General features: G+C 41.7%; 1 protein-coding gene across 1 annotated transcript in view; it reads right to left on the bottom strand.

Moving 5' to 3' along the window:
* LOC124555553 (vesicle-fusing ATPase 1) overlaps window positions 1-13146 on the bottom strand; it is a 92577-nt gene extending 79431 nt beyond the window's left edge. Inside the window, exon 1 of the mRNA XM_047129508.1 lies at window positions 13037-13146. Coding sequence (XP_046985464.1) covers window positions 13037-13060 — 24 coding nt within the window. The 5' untranslated portion in view covers window positions 13061-13146. The remainder of the gene's footprint in view (window positions 1-13036) is intronic.
* Between the last annotated feature and the right edge of the window lie 8889 nt (window positions 13147-22035).

Below are 22035 nucleotides of genomic sequence, written 5' to 3'. Positions count from 1 at the left end.
TACAGCGATAAACCATCACCTTCACCTTTTCAGGCAATGAATCACCCTCAAAGACTAAGATGAAGGCACTGGTAGCAATCCTGTTGTCTTTGGGTCTCCTGTAAACGCACTGGATGAGATGAACACCCCGCCATTCTAGATTGCTGCAGAACTTGTCGTCAGACTGCAAGAGGAGGTTGCAATGGAAAAGAATCCCCTGGGCCATGTTGAGGCTTCTATGGGGAGCGACAGAAACAGGAATATCACCAAGCCGGTCACAAGCAAGTAAAGCCCAGGACTGGGCTGGGGCTGTTGTCTGAATCTAGACCACACCGCTTCTCATCTCTGTCAGCACTGTCACTTCCCTAACTTATCCTCAAGGTGTTCAACAAAAAACTGAGGCTTCGTATGTAGAAAGGAGTCCCAGTCCATTCTGCTACAGACTAAATACCGAGGCAAATTTGGCTCTCTTCTTTCTGTAGCCCTACCTTCCTCCCACAGCGTAGCGAGGGAGGGAAACAATTTAGGGTCATATCTGTCAGCATTGTACTCTACCTTGCCGTTCTTAGTGACTGCAAGAGATGACTTAGTCCACTTCATTACAGGTCATCTACCCTGATGCCACCCACTACAATCAGGGGCTCTCCCCATGGGCGCCACCCAGCCACAGCAAAGGCCACCTGTTTTTTTCTTTGTTTTGTTTTGCTTTAGGGTGCAAGAACAATTGCAGTCAATACACGCCCAAGTCAAAACTATAGAACACAAACACAGACAAGAGTTAAACGACTATACGTCAGTCCCTTGGGACAGAATAGGAGACAGCTAAAAACAGGCACATGGAAAAGAGACTAAAAAAACATCATACAGAAATTGAGGTCCAAAAATAAAAATTAAATGGCCTTCGCCATATTGCTTCGGCAGATAAAAAGCAAAATTCGATCAACAGCCCGCGCACCATTTGCTAAAACGGCTGATAAATTAGATGGCAAACCCAAGCTGAAACGTAAACTGTTAAGAAAAGGGCATTCCAGTAGGAAGTGGTGGACAGTTAAAATTTGGGCACAGTGTGTACAAAGTGGTGGGGTAGCGCCACTTAGCAAATGACGATGGCTAAAAAGGCTGTGCCCAATACACAGTCGAGTTAAAATAATCTCCTCCCAGCGGGAGTTCCAAGAGGAGGTTGTCCAAGGTGCTGGAAGAGGCTTAATAAGCCGCAACCTTGGCACCAGCGTCAGCAGCCTCGTTACGTGGCAGACTGACATGACCAGGGACCCACAGAAATGTGAAATTGGCTCCACAAAAAGTGAGAGTGACAGTTTTCTTGGACCTGCTGCACTAAGGGATGAACAGTCTATAGCGCATATAGACTTTGGAGGGCACTGAGTGAGTCTGAGCAGAGAACACAATTGGAAAGGCTGTGTTGCCAGATGTACTCCATGGCCTGATACAAGGCGAAGAGCTCGGCTGTAAATACTGAGGCGTGTGCTGGAAGCCAGTATTGAAAGACACAGGTGCCAATGACGAAGGCACACCCGACCACATGGTCAGTCCGAGAGCCATCAGTGTAGACAAAGGTATTATCGCGAAGTTCCATGCGAAGGTCGTGAAACTGGAGGCAATAGACCGAGGCTGGAGTAGTGTCCTTAGGAAGTGAATAAAGGCCAAGGTGGCAAAGGGTTCACACCCACTGGGAAAGTTGCAGGTAGTGTGAAGTTAAGCCACTGTAGCAAGTGGCAAAGGGGGTTCAGAAAGTAACATAGCAGAGGAATGAGCCCAATACTGAAGGTCAAAGGAACCATCAAAGGAGGAGGCATAGGAGGGGTGGCCACGCATGGCACACAAACGGCATGCATACCTGTTGAGGAGGAAGTCAGGGCTGTAGGACAGTGATAGTTCAGCAGCTTCAGCATACAGACTCTCAACCGGGCTGGTGTAAAAGGCACCCATAGCCAAACGGATGCCATGACTGTGGATAGTGTTGATGGGTAGAGGATTGGCGTGCAGTCGCATAAACAAAGCACCCGTAGTCGAATTTCGAACGGACAAGGGACCGGTACAAATGGAGGAGGGTGGTTCGATCGGAACCCCAGGAAGTGCCACTGAGGACATGTAAGACATTGAGGGACCAAATACAGCGGGATGCCAGGTAAGACACATGGGAGGACCAAGAGTTTCCTACAGAGCATGAGCCCCAGGAATTTAGTAGTTTCAACGAAAAGAAGGGGAAAAGGTAGAGATGGTGGGAGGAACCATTTGCACTGCCAAATGGTTTCGTCAGGGGAAAAGCAAAAGCCACTGTCAATGCTCCAGGAGTAAAGATGATCAAGACAGCGCTGAAGATGCTGCTCAGTGAGACAGGTCCGTGGAGAGCTGCAATAAAAGACACAATCGTCAACAAAAAGGGAGCCAGAGGTGCCCAGTGGGAGACAGGCGATGTTAGGGTTAATGGCGATAGCAAAGAGGGCGACACTCAGGACAGAACTCTGAGGCACACCGTTTTCCTGGATAAAAGTGTCTGACAAGGCAGAACCCACACGCACCTTGAAAACTCAATCACGTAGAAATGCCTGAAGGAAACAGGGCAGGCAGCCACGGAAGCTCCACATGTAAAGAGTACGAAGGATACCAGTTCTCCAGCAGGTGCTGTAGGCCTTATCCAAATCGAAAAACACGGCCTCAGTATGGGCTTTCCGCAGAAAGCCATTCATGATATGGGTGGACAAAGTAACAAGATGGTCAACTGCTGAACTCCATGCTCGAAATCCACATTGTGCATTCATCAGTAAATTGCGAGACTCGAGCCACCATACCAGCCGGGCATGAATCATACATTCCATCACCTTGCAAATGCAACTGGTAAGAGATGGGGCAGTAGCTAGTAGGATGGTTATTGTCCTTGCCTGGTTTAGGTATGTGTATGACGGTGGCTTCACACCAGCGTCCAGGAAATGTGCCCTCTGCCGAGATGCGGTTGTACGTATTAAGCAGAAAGTGCTTGCCCGCAAGGAAAAGGTACTGCAAAATCTGAATGTGGATGGCGTCCAGCCCTGGGGCAGAAGATCGGGTTGAACTGAGAGCATGATCAAGTTCCCTCATAGTAAAGGCGGAATTGTAGCACTCACAATTCGGAGAAGAGATGAGTATCGGCCAAGCTGCCTCCTCTCGTTTCCGTTGGAGGAAGGCAGGGTGATAGTGCAAAGGGCTCGAAACTTCCACAAAATGGTGGACCACGGTGTTGGAGATAGCAATAGGGTCCACAATAACATTGTCTGCTACTGTCAGGCCAGAAATTGGGAAATGGATCTTGGTCCCAGGGAGCTGTCGGAGGTCGACCCACATGACAGAGGAAGGGGTGGAACTGTTAAAAGAACTAGTGAATGAAAGCCACCTAGCTCGTTGGCTATCCTGAAGGATGCAATGACACTTACCACGCATGTTTATAATGAATGCAGTATACCATCGCAGGTTGATGGTTAAAACCGTGGAGAGCACGTCTCCGTATGCGAATTTCATCGCGGCATGCCTCAGTCTACCAAGGGACTGGAACACAACGTGGTAAAGAGAAAGTACGAGGAATGGAATGTTCTGTAGCAGTGAAGATAACATTGGTGATATAGCCCACCTGGTCATCACAACTGGGGAAATATTGTTCTCCGAAGGTCGCCAGGGAGGAATAACGCTGCCAGTCAGCCTTAGTAAGCTGCCATTTGGGCATGCAAGCGGATGGGGTAGGAGTCAGCAAACGGAGAGCATATGGGAAATGGTCGCTCGAGTAGGCCACTCAAGATGATGGGCAAGCTGGGCAGTGCAAAAGGAGAGGTCCAAGTGGGAATAGGTGAGCAAGGAGTCGGCAAGGAAAGTGGGTGCTCCAGTGTTAAGGCAGAAGTAGTTAGGTTGGTTAAGAAGGTCTGCAAAGAGGGCACCTCTCTGACGGGTCCTGGGAGAGCCCCAGAGGGGATGATGCACATTAAACTCACCGAGTAGCAAAAGCGAGGGAGCTAGCTGTCCAATATGCTGAAGGAAGTCTGCCCTGGCGACATCAAAGGACAGAAGTACATATATGGTACAGAGGTAGAAAGGCAGGCTGGGAATGAAAAGGTGAACTGCAACAGCTTCAAGATGGGTAGTCAGGGAAATGGGCTGACTATGAAGGTCATCCCATATGAGCAGCACGACGTCCCCACGAGACGGAAAGCCGATCTCAGGGGGAAGATCAAAATGAAGCAGTAAGTAACGCGAAAGCTCAAAGCGGTTATGAGGGCACAATTTCGTTTCCTGAAGGCAGAGTACAAGGGGATGCTGTGATGCTAAAAACAGCCATAAATCCTCTTTGTGGAACCGAAGGCTGTGAACGTTCCATTTGAGGACAGTCATGAGGAGAAAGAGACAGAGGTGTGTCAACTCAGCAGCCGCCGAGTGACAGCCGGTGTAGAGTCGCTACTGCAGGGCACAGGAGCGGTAGGATCCTGCTCCATTGGGTCCACAGAAGCATCAACTTGCTTGTGCTGTCGGTCCGTGGAGTCCAATGCTGAAAAACGGTTGACAGTGCGGACCGGTGAGAGATAGGTCAGCCGGGCTAAGGTACCACGTGGTGACAATGTCGAACAGGATCGTCGAGTTAGGGAAGGAGAAGACCGTTGGCCTTTAGCGGACTTCTTCAAGCCCTTCTGGTTAGAGGAAGTCTCTGGTGTTGTTTGGCTGGTGGGACGGAGGAAGTCTTCATGGGAGTACTCCTTCGATCCTTTCCTGCCTACTGGTTGTGTAGTGTAGTCGGTGGCATCGGCCCTTGAGGCGAGAGTTTGACGGTATGTTGCACAGCGGGACAGGGGGATGGTGATGCTACCTTGACACTGGGCAATTTCACAACCTCCGAGCAGAATTTGAAGTCACATGTCTGCGTGGCCATGTCCTTCATGGAGCAGGGGGTAACAAGAACAGAACTGTAGGTGCCAGATGGGAGAACACAGAGTTTGCAACTAGCCAGTAATTTGCGATCTACTGGGTAAGGCACTTTTTCCTTTACTTGAAACTCTTGAACAGCCCACTCATCTGGATACATAGGACAATCCCAAAAGAAGGTAGCATGGCCACCATTGCAGTTTATACAGCGGGGAGGAGGCGGACAATTGCCCTTGTGTGCATCCCTGCCACAGGTTACACACTTGGCTCGGTGTCGACAAGATGTTGTAGTGTAGTTAAAATGATGACACTGGTAGCAGCGCATTGGGTTTGGAATGTACTGCCGGACTGTGATAATTTTATAGCCTGGTTTGAGCTTGGACGGCAGCACCAACCTATCAAAGGTGAGGAAAAGACTGTGGGTGGGCACTAAGGAGGAATCTACCTTTTTCATTACATGACGGACAGCAATGACACCCTGAACAGAGAGGTAAGATTGTATTTCAGCCTCGGTTAGGCCGTCAAGCAGTCTGGTGCCAATTACACCACGGGAAGAATTCAAAGTTCTGTGGGCCTTGACATGAACAGGGTAGCTGTGGAGAAACGAGGCAGCAAGCAGTTGTTGTGTTTGAGAATCAGAAGCAGTCTCCAAAAGCAAAGTGCCATTCTGTAAATGAGAGCAGGATTTCACAGGGCCAGCAATTGCATCAACACCTTTCTCAATAATAAATGGATTGACTGTGGTGAAGGACTGACTGTCTTCAGTATGCGAGACGACAAGGAACTGTGGTGCAGCGGGACGGGTCTTTGAATCAATAGCCTCATTACGCTTATGTTTGGTAGACGCTGAATGGGGAGACGATTGACTCATCACGAGAAAATCCCCCGCAATTGCCAGTGTCTCCGATGGCGCACTCCTTCCAATTGGGGGCTCCCTGCACAAGGGGGTACACCTGCCTTAGGTGATTATTTACACATCAGGTCACACCTCCCGAAGATCTGACAGAGGGACCAATTGGCAATTTGGGAAGGTTGCAGCTCAGGCAATCACCCCTCCCTGGGCCTGGCCTGTACCAGGGGGTACGTACGAACCCTACCTGTCAACCCGGGGCTGGGAATTATGCATTACCGAGTCACCTGTTACACATCAGATGTGTGGGCCAACCTTCAGGAGCACACAGGTAGGAAGAAGAAAAAAGATCCTCTAATGCTGAGACAGAGGAATGGGAGAAGAGAAAGAAAGAAAGGAAAAGGGAGTGAAAAAACAAAGGTGAGACTGTTCGCACATCAGAGACAGAATGCAGAACATTCCCAATAATACCCCAGACATGTTCCCCAAGGGAGGGGAAAAAGATTAGCAAGAGGATAGACATGCAGCATGGAAGGGATCAGACATCAGCAGTGCGATCCGATCCCTGTGATGTCGTGGGGGGGGGGGGGGGGGGGGGGGCACCAAATGGGTACATGATGGCCCCATCACAAAGGGATGGCTACCATGCTGGATACTGGGCGCAGAGAAATCCAATAATGTCATGGGGGCGAAAGAGGACAGGAGACAATGGAAGACGATGAAATACCCCGGAAAGTGTCCTCGCCCAAATAGTTGAATTGCAGGTGGAGATGCAAAGCCATGACAAGTGATTTAGGAGATCGAATCTAAGGGCACTATGGATACTCATGCACCACATAAGGTGTCCTTCCCCATATGGCCAGCACTTCTGTAGAATTTGGAAAGTGGCAGGTCAAACCATACCATGGGACCTGAACTTATAGAGCTGAAAAGTGTGAGACTCCTTTTAGTCACCTCTTACGACAGGCACGGATACCTCGGGCCTATTCTAACCCCCAGACCCACTGGGGGACAAGCCATGGAGGCAGATGCTATGTCTACCTGACCACAGGCGACAGTGGAGGAAGTTGCAGTTCTGAACATTCTAAACATAGTCACTGTAGGCATGCAGCAATTGTAAACCCAGTTGTGAGTCATCATTGTGGGAGGGGGGAGCTCCCTTCCAGAGAAAAGGACATGGTAGATGGGATGTTCGGGGAAGCTACCAACACACTTAGATGAATTCAGCAGCTGTTGTTGGTGCCACACAGGTAATGGACAGACTCCAGCCTTGACCAGTGGGCTGTTCAGGGATAATTCAAATGGTTCAAATGGCTCTGAGCACTATGGGACTCAACTTCTGAGGTCATCAGTCCCCTAGAACTTAGAACTACTTAAACCTAACTAACTCAAGGACAACACGCACATCCATGCCCAAGGCAGGATTCGAACCTGTGACCGTAGCGGTCTTGTGGTTCCAGACTGTAGCGCCTAGAACCGCATGGCCCAGGGCTAATTCTGAAGGCTCCTGTTGCAAGTCAGATCCCACCATGATCAATGGGGTGCATTATCCGCAATGCTGAAGGTGATGCTGAACCTTATGCAAGACTCCCATTACGGGGGACAAATGGGACAGGATCAGGGCTTTGTAGAGCAGCGAAAGGATAGAGTGATCTGCACCCCATCTACTGTTACTGAGGCAGCAGAGACTATCAAGGCATCGCCAGTAATTTCGCTTAAGTTGGTGAAGATGGGAAAGCTACATCAGCTGGGAATCAAAGACCAGTCTCAAAAAGTGGCTACCATACCAGGTTTTGGGCATACTATGATGACAGGAAGGAAGGGTGCCAGGGTGGAAGGGCTCAGAGGTACAGCATACACCACAGTGGGCGACCTTCCCTGCAGGACACGCACTTCTGTAAAATGTGGAAAAGATGGCACATCAAACCCAATTATGGTGACCATATAATCGTTACAGGAAGGTGAAGATAGAGCTGGGAGTGAAACTGGAAATGAAAATCAAAATCATGAACCAAGTCCATGCAGGGTCTGCACCGAAAGGATCATATGGCAGAAAGCCAGAAGAGCTAAAAGATAGTCTCAGTGTAGGTTTGCAGCACAGAAAGAGAAGTACACTGAAAATGCTGGGGTCCCATGGTAGCCAAGCACATACTCACAAAAGAGTGGCGAGCCCCCTGAGGGGGGGGGGGGGGGGGGGGGTAATGAGAAAGTTGCACATGATTTCTAGCCCCATAGTTGTATACCGTTTCCTGGCAGGATTCCTAGAAATCAATCACTGTAATTGTATAACATACTGCTCAAATCATCATTGTGGGTGCTATGGCTGTTGCAATGACATACTACACATCAGAGTAATTGCCAATGAAAATAATATCCTGTAATGATCCAAGAAAATGACTGCAAGCCTGGAATTTTATTCCTACAATAGTTACACAGAAGATTTGGTGCATTCTTGTTAGTGAGAAAATGCAATACTTTCTTTGCATAAGTTAAGAGAGTTTTGCATTAACGTCAGTTGCCATGAGAGAGTCAACACATCACGTCAGTTCTCAGCTGCCTGAACAGACTGATATACAGTTTGAATTAAAGACACTTTCCTCTTGCAAAATGCACCCGTGCTAAGAATATTCTTGTTTCTGAGAACTACTGACATAGAATATTTCGATGCACAAGAGCATAAAATAAAATCAGATTAAGTAAACAAACCCCCATAAATCTATGCCTGAAACTACATGCAATTCTCTGCTGGCAAGAGATGTTAATTTCAGCCCCCACCCCACTGTGTAAATATTTAATTTATATTTTATTTTTTGGATTATTTATTTTGTTTTAGTGTTACATCCAGGTAGTGAGTGTATCACAGGGATAATATGGAACTTTCAAAATTGTAGAGATCAAAAATAACTTAATGACAATAAAAGACTATTACAAATAAAATATTACAGAAAACATATGCCATGGAAAATTGTTGTACTTAAACTTGAGTCACCAGCTTCATAACATTTAGCAAGATAAAAACATCATTTCCAACAAACTTTAAATTAAGATATGCTAATGATAGCATTTTAATGTCACTAAGCTTCAGTCTTCACCTCTGCTCTGTTACCATGTTTAGCAGATGCACTGTCCTTAGTTCTACTTTGACGTACTACCATCAAATAGATAAGCTTCTACACAAGTTATTTTTAGTATGTGTTATAGTTGTATGTATATAACAGGAAGTAAAGTATGAAAAATGGTGTTCACTGAAGCAACTAGAGGAAATACTGTGATTCAAAAGAGAGTAATTCAGCTCCACATTCCATGTGCCATAAATAGGAATGAAATTTTCTCCAAGTTCACTTAGATCATATCTGGAAGCATAGTAGAGTCTATCCAGATAATTTTGTGAAGACAGAAACATATCAACCACACACATACTCAAATCAAAATTACTGTCTGATAAACGTTTCTGTGAGTCAAGTGGTAGGAGCCATCCACCAAAACAACCATAGTTCTTTATCAAATGCCATGAGTTCACTGTGTTGCCAGTTTTGTTAGCACATGCAGGGCCTTGCCCAATATCACTGGTTGCCCACTGACAACACTGCCCCCCTGCTACTGCAATCTGTCAACTATGAACTTATTTTAATCTGATTATAATTTTTAACAGATGCCTACACTCTCTTTTGAAAATGTGAAGTGTCCCACCAGTTAGGCATTTATTTTCCGAATGACAGTAAACATCTTAAATTACTGCTTTCTGAACATGTATTCTACAGGTATCTGTGTGCCAGTTTTTGCCACATAATTGTAAATTTAAAACACTGAATAATTAATCCCAACAGAGAACATGTTACATTAGTGAAAAGATAGACTGACTATCCCAATTTCATGGCTTCAAAGGAAACAAGCTACTTCAGTCTCAGTTATTTATTTTCTGAAGATTTGTCTCCAGTGGCCACAACAATGGAATCAATTCTGCAACATTTCAAAGTGGTACCTTACTCAGAATGGATTTTCAATACAAATCGCCCAAAAATAAAACAAATTGATGAATAAAATTTTCACACTATAATGATGGTAATTTTGTTTTAATACACCTTAAAGATAAAATAATCAAAATACTGTACACCATATGAAAAAATTCTCGTGGGAATAAGCTATGAAGCAGACACTCTCAAGGAATGAATTATATCTAACGACACTTTGGTACATATATTTAAATAAGGAATTTAGTAACTTGAGTAAGAGGTAGCTTTATATGAGAAATGTTTTAGCTGTCAAAGTTCATTGTAAGTTAATTTCATTTTCCATGGATCATTTGCATGATAGGGCCTACATTGTAATTACGTGGAATGAGTCATTTTATATTCATATTACAAATTATTTTGCAAATATGCCTAAATGCTAACAATTTACAAGATTTTTTTTTTTATGATGTAAACATGCTACTCAGTAATACCTACTACCCCTTTTACACATAATAGCCAGCCGGAGTGTCCGAGCGGTTCTAGGCGCTACAGTCTGGAACCGCGCGACCGCTATGGTCGCAGGTTTGAATCCTGCCTCAGGCATGGATGTGTGTGATGTCCTTAGGTTAGTTATGTTTAAGTAGTTCTAAGTTCTAGGGGACTGATGACCTCAGAAGTTACATCCCATAGTGCTCAGAGCCATTTGAACCATTTGAACACATAACAATAATAGATATTCTTCTATAGAATAGAAGGAGTCGTCATGAAGGAAGTTTTTCAGTTTGTTTCTGAATTTTACTTTTCTGTCTGTCAGATATTTTATGTCACTGGGCAAGTTATCGGAAATTTTAGTTGCCGCACTGTGCATCTATTTTTGTACTGAAGACCACCATAATGTGGAGTAATTGACGTCATTTTTCTTCTGGTATTGTAATGACTTACATCATTGTTTCTTTGAATGATTTACCATATATTTCATGAGGGAATAAATATACTGTGATGCACTAGTCAAAATGCTCAACTCATAACGATATCTGTAAGATGATTGTGGGTGAATACCACGTATTATTCTTCTTCAGGTTTTTAAGCAACAGAAGAAATGGTAAACAAAGTTCTTAACAGTATCATTGACTGGTTTTCTGCAAATGGAATGATATGGTAACACATGGCAAGGAAGTAATAAATAGGGTGGAAACTTCAAAATTCCTAAATGTCCATATTGATTAGAATTTAAACTGGAAAAGGTACATTTTGGAACTCCTATACCAAAACTTAGTTCAGCCACATTTGTGTTTGGAATCATTGCAAATCTTTGGGAGAGAAACCAGTAAGTTGATGTATTTTCATTCAGTAAAGTGATATGGAATGATGTTCTGGGGTAAACAAAAAAAAAGAAACAAACTTGGATATGTTCACAATGTAACCATACGTAAAAATTAATTTGCTATGTGATTGTAAAATGACTTGTTCCCATCATTCTGACCTATCGTGCAAAATGATCCATGAAACATGAATCCAACTACCAATGAAAACCTTTCTTAAAGATGAGTTACCCCAGAACATTATTCAATATGACATTGCTGAATGAAAATATGCAACATATGTAAGCTTACTGATTTGTCTCTCACCAATATTTGCAATGATTCTAAGGGCAAATGTGGCAGAATGAAGTTGTTTTATGAATGGGCTTCTTCTGGTTCAAATTCTCACTAATATGGACACCTACAAATTTTGAAGTTTTTACCCTAATTAATATTTCCTCACCTTGAGTCACTCTTATTGGTATAGTACCTCTGGATGTAGAGGAATGAATATGGTTTGTCTTTTTAAAATTGAGGGCAAGACCATTCACAGAAAACGAGTCAATGATACTTTTAAGAATAACTTCACAATTGCCCTATGTATGCTTGGACCAATTACAATACTAGCGTTACCTGCAAAAGATTTATTTCTGGTTGTTCTATGTTAGATGGAAGATGGTTTACATATATGAGGAACAATAGTGAATCTACTTTCTCCATTCTTTTGATTAGATATGACATCCACTGGTTTGTCATACCATGAATCCTATAAAACCAACTGTCTAAACAAAATATGGTGATTCAGGGTCATGACATTTTACCTAGCTGAGAAATCAAGTCCCAATTACATACAGCTCCTATAAACATATTTAAGGCACATTTAAAAACACAAATCTCACCATATATTATTTACCAACATGAAAGTATCAGTCACAAATAACACAATGTTTAATTATCTTCTAATACAGTTGATCATGAATCAATGGCCATTTTCATGCGGGCTAGCTTACAACTATTAAAATCTATACTACCAAACAAATGTTTGCTTGTTTATAAACATGACCTTCTAAACGATGTTGGTACATTGGAATTGTTGAATATAAATGACAAATGTTGCCCATTAACAAAAAAAAAATGAACGCATCTCGGGAATCGTTGAACTGATACAATATATTAACTTATGAGAATCAACTTTATATAGACCATGGCTTTAAGGGAACAGTGACGAAAAATTTCCAGGCAATTACATTTTTCTTGTTGCACACAGATGAAAGTACGTTAAAAACTTACGGTTCGTTACCAAATTATAGTGACGTTCCATAACGAGATGAATGAACAGAATATAGATACATTACAGCAATTCCCAATTGGTCGGGTGAGGTTTTAATAACCACAATGGTAGTTACTACTATTACTACTACAACTACTAACACCAGTAGTAAGTAAAAACAGTAAGAGAAGCAGTAGCAGCAATAGTAGTAGTAAACAACGTAATAGTTACGTGAAACAAATTCACCTGGATATCAAGTGTTTCATTTACTGTATGAACGATTTGTTTGGATACAAATTCATGTAAAAAACGACTATGCAAAACATAAAATTTTCCACAGATTAGTAGAGCTAACATTTTCTCACAGGAGAACGCAAGTGATAAGACATCGTTTAATATGTAATCTATATGGCATTCGTTTAATTCACTTTAATTTTATCTTGTATAAGGAATCTACCAAAACGCTACAGCACACTTTCTTCCTTCCATAAGAATCTGACAGTTTTAACTTCACGCTGTTCTAATATTCATTATTCGTCAACGTGGTTGCTAAATTGAACATGGGCGTCTTCATTAATAAAAATGTACAACTACAAGCGGCCTATAATCTCGTCTACTTCACAGTATATGGGCATTTAAATTCCATTTTCGTCCAACTATGCAAGGGTAAGCGGGCCATTGGGTACTTGTAACACAAATTAGTATTAATTATACTGCAGTTTGGAACAACGCTTATTATGACGACAAACAAAACAATGATCAGATTTTAGGAATGTATATTTACCGCGCCAGACGACATGTCTAACATGCCCAGGAATATCAATACACGGAAAACTGCAATGCAGAACACGTAGCTTACAGTGACACAACACTAGCAGACAGCTCACAAAACGCATCCAACCAAAGATGTACGTAAAGATAGCACTACACGTGCCACCCTACTACGAAAGATTAGTGAGATATCTTTGACTGCTAAAGGATCAGCGTGGCTCCAGCGAGAGACGCTAGATTCACCTAGGTAACATTTATCTAGAGCTCATATATATTAGGATGAATTGTCCACTATGTTTTCCCTAACTTTGAGGATTCGTCAATGTTTACCCTGTTGGTAGTTAACCTAGTAACGCAACTTTATACAATATTTCTTATAAAATAGTTGATGTTGCATGTATGCATTGTACTGGACAGTAATTAATGCGCATAGAGAATGCTCTTTTCATATAACAGAGAAACTGAAATATTATATTACACGGCTGTAGAAATGTAGGCTCAGAACTTGAGTGGATTAAGTCATGAATTAAGACCTCAGTACTAATGTTCTCAAATGTGAGTGGTACGCAGTAACAACCTAGCCTATTTATTAGTTTTTGCCTGTATACACTTGCAAAACTGGGGTTCCTTTTTTTAACCATAAGTAGGTTCTATAAAAAAAATGTAACGTTTTTATTGTAGAGAGGGAGAAAAAGTATAGTTTCACGATACAGTGAAAGACATTTTCATCAATAATTCCATCTGTTATTGATCCAGTATTCATTCTGTATACTTCCAGACACGTTAATTCAACTTAGCGAAGAAGTGTCAGAGAAGTATCAGAAAATAATTTGTTGCCCTAACTTCTATCTAGGCATAACGTAAGCAAGTAGTAGGGATTCTGGAACATATATTGTCGAAATTAACACACCTACGGTATCGTAAAAAGCACTGAAGCTTGCCTCATGCATACCTTCACAATATTTTATGTTAAAAAAATTCATATTACAACTTTGAGTTGCTAGTAACGTACTTAATTTATAGAAGCAATTTCAGTCCTCTGACCATCATCAGGTTGATAAAGGTGTTCAGAGCATCATGTTAGGCAAAATATAAAATCATTATTGTCAGGTGATAGAATCACGAATAATACATTGTCATCATATCATAAAAAAAATCACGTCGTGAATCCATAAAAACTGTGCTATTGAGTGCATTCATTTATGTTAAAACTGTAGTCGGTTTTAACGTTGTGACTTAACACCGGATGACAATGATTTTGTATTTCACCTACCATGGCATCGAGTGATGATGGTAACTCATGTGTAAAGTGCAAAAAACAAGATATAAGCACAGAAATAGTTTTGGTATGTGTACTATGGTGTGGAAAATTCTTCCACAATGATTGTGTAGGCCTCAGTAACAGTGAAGGTCACGCCATGATGTGCTCAAAAGGAAGAATTAAGTTTCATTGTGAAGCTTTTGGGAAGAGCTAGGCATCAAACTTTTTCGAGAAAAAGGAACACAGGAACTTAAAAAATTGAAACATTATGTCAACAAATGCGTCAGCTTAATGGAGTTAGTACAAAACCTTGTCGAGCTAAAAAGTGAATCATCAGATGATAACTCAGCAATAAACACAAAGCTACAAAGTTAAATATAGTTCTTATTCAAATGCAAGATTAGGAAGATACGAGGGAGGATCGGAAAATAATGCACAATAATTTTTTCCTCCCGTGGCACTGCAGCTGGAATCTTGAAATTTCATGACGATATGGTTTGAAGTTTGTGTTAAAGAAGGTATTTTGTTTTCATGCACAGCACTAGCGAGAGAAACATGGCCTACGAAACAAACACGGCGCGCAGGCTACTGTCATCAATTTGTGAAGAACAAGAAGTGTATTTCGATATTTGCGTACCGAAGGGCATAAACCGAGTGAAAGTCAAGGGACGTGTTTGGCGTGTATGGGGACGACTTTATGGACTGTAGCAATGTCTCCAGAGGGTGTGCATTCTTTCAAGAGGGCCATGTGAACGTAAGTGATTCACCATGCTCTGGGCGGTCAGTAACAGCTGCAATCCCACAGAATGTTGAAGCCATTTAGGTAGTAATTTTGAACGACCGGCGTGTGCAACTGCAAACGTTATCGCAGCACTTCAACATTTCTTATGGTACAGTGTATAATATTGTTCGTGATCTGTTGCAATTTCGTAAAGGTAGTGCTCGTTGGGTGCCTAAGAACCTGACAGACAATCACATGGGCCAATGAATGGTGATCAAGCTTGGTACACTTAACATGTTACACAGTAGAATGGTATGACTTTCTGAAAAGCATCGTAATTGGTGATGAGTCGTGGGTGTGCCACTACATGCTCAAAACCAAGCAGGCCTCTTTGGAGTGGAGACATAAAGGTTCCCCAGTACAAATAAAAAAAAAAGAAACTCAATCTGCTAGGAAACTGCTTGTGACAATGTTCTGGGATGTCCATGGTCTGTTATTGGTGTACTATGCTGAACATTGGAACACTGTGAATGCTGCAACTTTGGTTAAATTGTGTTTTGCTCTTTGTGACAAAAAGTACAACATTAATGCTGAGGGTTTCAGACTTCTTTATTACAATGCTCGCCCCCCTCCCCCCCCCCCCCCTGTCGCTCCTCCACTTCGTGAGAAATCGCAAAATTTGGATGGGAGGTGCTCCTGCATCCACCATATGTTCCGGACCTTGCGCCACTGGGCTTTCGTCTGTTTGGTCTCATGAATCAAGACCAACTGCGAGCAAGAGTAACTTAGAAGTAGATATCCTTGGTGTAGTGAAGCAGCTTAAAACACTTAGGAAAAGCAAAGCATCCAGTCCAGATAGTATACCAGTCAGGTTCCTTTCATAGTATGCTGTTACAATAGCTTCATACTTAACAATTTTATACAACTGCTCACTCATAGAAGCATCAATACCCAGATCCTGGAAAGTTGTACAAGTCACACCAATATAGTGAAGTAATCCACTGAATTGCAGACCCATATCACAAACGTCAATTTGCAGAAGGATTTTGGAACGCAAACTGTGCTTGAAAATTATGAATCAACCCAAAGAAAACGATTATTGACAAATAGACAACAAGGATTAAAAAATATTGTCCTTGTGAAACACAACTAGCTCTTTATTCTCATGAAGTAATGAGTACTATCGACAATTTCGATATTCCATATTTTTAGATTTCCAGAAGGCTTTTGACACTGTTCCTCACTTGTGACTTCTAATTAAATTGCATGCCTATGGACTGTCATTACAGTTATGTGACTGGATTCGGGATTTCCAGTCAGAAAGATCATAGTTCATAATAATTGATGGAAAGTCATCAAATAAAACGGAAATAATATTTGGCGTTGTACAAGGAAGTGTTATAGGCCCTCTGTTGCTCCTGATCTACATAAGCGGTTTATGAGACAATCTGAGCAATGCTCTTAGACTGTTTGCAGATGATGCTGTCGTTTACCATCATGTAATGTCAACAGATGATTAAAACGAATTGCAAAATGATTTAGAGAAGATATCTGCATGGAACAAAAAGCTGCAATTGACTGTAAATCATGAAAGACATGAAGTCATCCACACGAGCACTAATAAGAATCTGCCAAATTTCAGTTACATGATAAATCACAAATCAGAAATCTATAGGCTGTATATTTATCTATGTATTTAGGGATTGCAATTACGAATAACGTAAACTTGAACAATCACAAAGGTAATGTTGTGGGGAAAGCAAACCAAATACTACAAGTTATTGAAAAAACACATAGAAAATGTAGCTCTTCTGGAGAGTAACTTGTGTGATAAGGGATCCAAATAAGATAGGATTGGCAGAGAACATACAAAGGAGGGCAGCTCGTCTTGTATTATCACGAAGTAGGGGAGAGAGAGCCACATACATGATACACAAATTTGGGTGGCAGTCATTAAAACGAAGGTGGTTCTCGCTGCTGCAGGACCTTCTCATGAAATTTCAATCACCAACTTTCTCCTCACAGTGTGAAAATATTTTGCTGGTTCTTTCATATGTAGGGAGAAATGTTCATCTTAATAAAATAAGATACATCAGAGCTTGCTTGGAAAGGCTGAAGTGTTCGTTTTTCCCACACACTGTTTGAGAGTGGAACATTAGAGACGTAGTTTAAAGGTGATTTGATGAATGCTCTGCCAGGAACTTAATTGCGAATTGCACAGTAATCATTTAGATGTAGATGAAGAGATTTCTCGCTGGGCAATGTTTTTTGACAGATGGGGGAGTGAAATCAGTGGTCAGCATATGGCTATACTCCAACCAAATGGACATCCACAAACAGGGCATACTGAAACTGGTAAAACGATAGGATAAATGGGTTGAGAACGGCGGTGACTATGTAAAATGTAGGTAATAGATGGAAGTTCATTTGTGATATTTTTTGCTTTATTAGACATTAAACAATTTGGTAATAAAATTATTGCGCATTACATTCCGATCTTTGCTTGTATTTATTGCAATCGTCTAAGTGCTTTGAAAAAATGAAGTGAAGAAATCCCTAAAAACAGCATGGTGTGTGTTGAAAGTGATTCTACAAAACGAAAAACGGAAACTTGTGAGCAAGACAATGATACAAACTCACACAACCAAAGCATAAACAGTTAACAAATGAAATGTTGTACACTGGAGATCGCATTACATGAACAAGCTGACGATAACAGTTCGTTACATGTTGCAAATGTTTGCCCCAGACATTTCACTGATAGCCAACAACAAAATGCTATGGAAGGATGTGGTTCAACGTAATTGGTTGTAACACTGCAACATATCACCCGACAACAACGATTTTATATTTCGTGTAACATGATGCTGCGAAAACTTTTATGATCCTGATGATGGCCAGATGACTAAAATTGGTTGTATAAATAAAGTATTTTACCAGCAGCTCAGGATATATAAGAGTTGCGAAGCACCACCTCCTGAAAATGTTACAGTAGCTTAGATTCCGTTACCACAGAGTTAATGCCTATAATTTAGGTTAGTTAGACATAAAAAATGTGAAACTTCATGGCAGATTAAAATTGTGTGCCTGACCGAGACTCGAACTCGGGACCTTTGCCTTTCATGGGCAAGTGCTCTTGGAAGGTAGGAGACGAGGTACTCGGAGAATTGAAGCTGTGAGGACGGGTCGTGAGCCGTGCTTGGGTAGCTCAGATGGTAGAGCACTTGCCCGCAAAAGGCATAGGTCCCGAGTTCAAGTATAGGTCTGGCACACAGTTTTAATCTGCCAGGAAGTTTCATAACTGCACACACTCCGCTGCAGAGTGAAAATCTCATTCTGGAATCAAGATGTGATTCCATTCCTTCTGTTGAGAGGGAAGTCTACAGAGTTAGTGCAAATTTTGTGTATCTGGAATTCATGCTGTTATTAAACGTCTTTATTGTTAACATAAAAATAAGACAGAAGATTTGTTGCTTGTTCAGTTGTGGTTAAAACTTCATTGTTTGAAGGTTATGTTACTTGTGCAGGTTCCCTCACAGTGATCAATCTGCTATAAAAATACCTTAGTTATTACTCTTACTACCAAACCTATGTAAGAAATGGGGTTAAGTATTATTCAGTTTTTGTATGTATGTTTCTGATAATAAGTATTAAATCCATCACAATAAATATTTGTCACCACTTTGCCAATTGCGAAAATATCTCTGGACTCTAAAAATTTTCAAAGAACTGTTTCAGTAAAGTCTTCGAGTGGCAGAACAAAAGCACTTGTATACAGCTGGTTTCATGTTTATAGCTATCTTTATTAAGATATACTTTCAATCAGTGCTTGATTTGTAAAAAAAAAAAGAGAGATTTCAGTACTGTGACTTAAAGGAAGACTGTTTGAAATTTAGACCACTGCATACGTACAGATAAAGTCCAGTCTAGTATAAACCTGTCTTTGACAAGAACGGGATATAGGAGGGTGATCCTTTGAGGGGGTCAGACTTGACTGCAAGATTCTGGTGTGGAAAGACGCTAATAATGTAACGTGCCATTTATTTTACTAATATGTTTACACAGGCATACCCTGATCTTACAAAATTTCACCAGTAATATGAATTTCTTTAAATCTCAAAAACACATAAATCAACCTACTCTGATTTAATAAAGTAAATCTTTACAATCTAGCAAAACTGTGGTAAAATAACTAAAATTTTAAATACTCTTTCTTAGTTTGCCTGATAAGACTCATAAATTTTAATAATACGAGAGGGGACCCAAAAGTAACGGGAATTGGGCTGCGGTGGGGAGGGAGAGAGGAGGAACCCATTGTTCGACAGGTGTCCGTTATGGTCACGCCACCTGAGTCAGTGTGCGAAATTGTGTCGCTGTGAGTGCATCGGTTCGCCAGCGACAGCTTTTTTAGCAAAATAACTTCTTCCATTTCTGCGAAAACGTTATGGCGCGGCTGTGAAATTTTGTTTTCTGTTCGGGAAATTGGCTGTGGAAACTATTGTAATGCTTAAGACTGCTTATGGGGATGCTGCCCTAGGTAAAACAAGAGTCTACGAGTGGTACTCACTTTAAAAATGGAGAAATGTCAATTGAATACCAACCCCATTCAGGACGCCCCTCAACGTCCAGAAGTGAAGAAAACGTCGACAAAATCAATGCCGTCGTTCGTGAAGACCGTCGCCAAACCATTGATCCACTCTGAGAGATGTCTGGAATATCATGGAGTTCAATTTAGAGGATTTTATCAGAAGATTTGTACATGAGAAGGGGTGTAGCCAAATTTGTCCCTCCCCTTCTCACAGACGAGCAAAGGGAGCGTCGACTTTAGGCATGTTTTTAGCTTCAGAATCAACTACTGGTGACGAATCGTGGTGCTATGGATATGACCCTGAAACAAAGCAGCAGTCAAGCCAGTGGAAGACAAATGGCTCTCCTCATCCCAAAAAAGCTAACCAAGTGAAGTCAAAATCAAGACAATGCGCATTTATTTTTTTCGATTGCACAGGTGTTGTGGGAGCGGAGTTCGTTCTCCCTGGTCCAACTATCAACCAAGAGTTCTCCTTGGAGTTTTTTAAAAGATTGATGGAGAGTATCTGAAAGGAAAGGGCAGATCTTTGGCGCACAAGTGAGTTGTTCTTCCATCATGACAACGAGCTGGCCCACACTGCCCTATCTGTAAAGTAGTTTTTGACCAAAAACGGCATGACACCGATTGTCCATTCCCCTAGCAACCGGAATTTTGGAAGAGAACCCCCTGAGATTTCTTTTGTTCCCCAGATTCAAAAGGGACATGAAAGAAAAGCGTTTTGCCACTGTGGAGGAGATAACATAAAAATTGCTGGAAGGCATAAAGAACATCCCGATAGGCGAGTTTAAAAACATATTTGAACAATGGAAGGAAAGTTTGAAGAAGAGCATTGCAGTAAATGGAGGATACTTTGAAGGTGATCTGAATTTAGTGTAAAATATTAAGAAATAAAGACATTCAGACGAATTTCCCGTTTTTTTGCCCCCCCCCCCCCTTGTACATTAAAGAAACACAGTGTTGTAATTTCCGCCCCAAACAGATGCTACAAACGTCAATTTAACTAGAATGGCTAACAACTCAGACTCCATAACCAATACCAGCTTTCATCACCGAATTACAATGAAATTTAACAGGGAATTAAAATGAGCTCTCATGATAATCTAATTTGATTGCTTAACTGCAGTAGGATAATTTTAAACACTCATAACCAATTGTATAAAACTGTCCAATTAATATATATAAAGGTGAAGACATTAACACACTTCTTTAATTTAATTTACACTTGGCAGGTATCTCAATACAATGAAATCTCTCTTCCAAAATTTTCTTGAAAGTAGCATAGCAAGCCTACTCAGTTTAACAGATAAATTTATCTTTGAAGGATAGCACCAGTAACCTAGAGCATTGGGACTGTGGCTTCACCAACACCATTTGCAAGTAGATCCATACTATCGAAAAATATCTCTTCAGTTACTTCCTAGTTGAAAGCATGATACAATTTTAAAACCAAGAACTCAACTCACTCATACATCAAACTATTCTCTTAACTGAGTGTGCAAAACAATCACATCACATCAAAAAGCACTTAAACCAGAGCAACTTGATATTAACAAATAGAATTAATTTCGTTGCCCTTCTGGGCTGGAGATGCCCAGGAGCTGAATCAGCAAGACCACAGCTTCGTGGCTGGCACCTTGCACACCACCACAGTACCTGAACCCAGTCCCCTCCTCCACAGTCTCCCATTAATACCAGAGCTGCATCAACCTCAATGTATAAACTTCTACAACAGATAAACGTCCAGTTAATCACATGCCAATTAAGGAACCTCCAACTGCTGTGGGGCCAGCTAATAGGCATGCAAATTTTCTAAGGTGAGTGTAACCCTGCACAACTACAGTTAGGGATTAAATGTCGGCAACACCTTTCGTTAACAGGAAATCTCAAGCCGATGACAGGGTACCTATTAACCTAACTGTCTTAACCAAACCTGAAAACATTAAAGAGCAAGGTTCACCTCGTCATAAGAGGCACATCATCATCAGATATTTCTATGAAATGGTCTGACAGTTTAAACAGCACGTCTGCTTACCAGAAAGGAAGTTCAAACATCAACTCGGTCACAGCAGCTCATGTTGTACCTGCGTCAGGCAACAACATTTCCACTGGCTGCCTCATCAGTGAACTGTACTCTGCTCCCCTTGCACTGTACAGGTCTCTCCTTTACAACTTCCATGGTGTTGGCTGTCCAATCTGTTCTCGATTAGTGTCCTCTCTTCTTCATTCCAAGACTTCCAAGAGAGGCCACAACTCCACAATTTCAGCTGCTTAAAAGCCCACCACCCACATACTTCCTCTGGGCCGAGCACATACTCTTTGGACCTACAGTACGCTCACAGCAAAATCGGTATGGGTGTATCACTAGTATCACACTAAGCAGGAATAATTTTACATTGTTTGAACTGCAGCAAACATTCTATCGTACACATCTCAAAATTATGG

This window comes from Schistocerca americana, chromosome X, assembly GCF_021461395.2.
Source record: "Schistocerca americana isolate TAMUIC-IGC-003095 chromosome X, iqSchAmer2.1, whole genome shotgun sequence".
In the NCBI taxonomy this organism is placed as follows: Eukaryota; Metazoa; Arthropoda; class Insecta; order Orthoptera; family Acrididae; genus Schistocerca; species Schistocerca americana.
The sequence above is the reverse complement of the archived record's forward strand: the minus strand, read 5'-3'. Positions and strand labels throughout refer to the sequence as shown.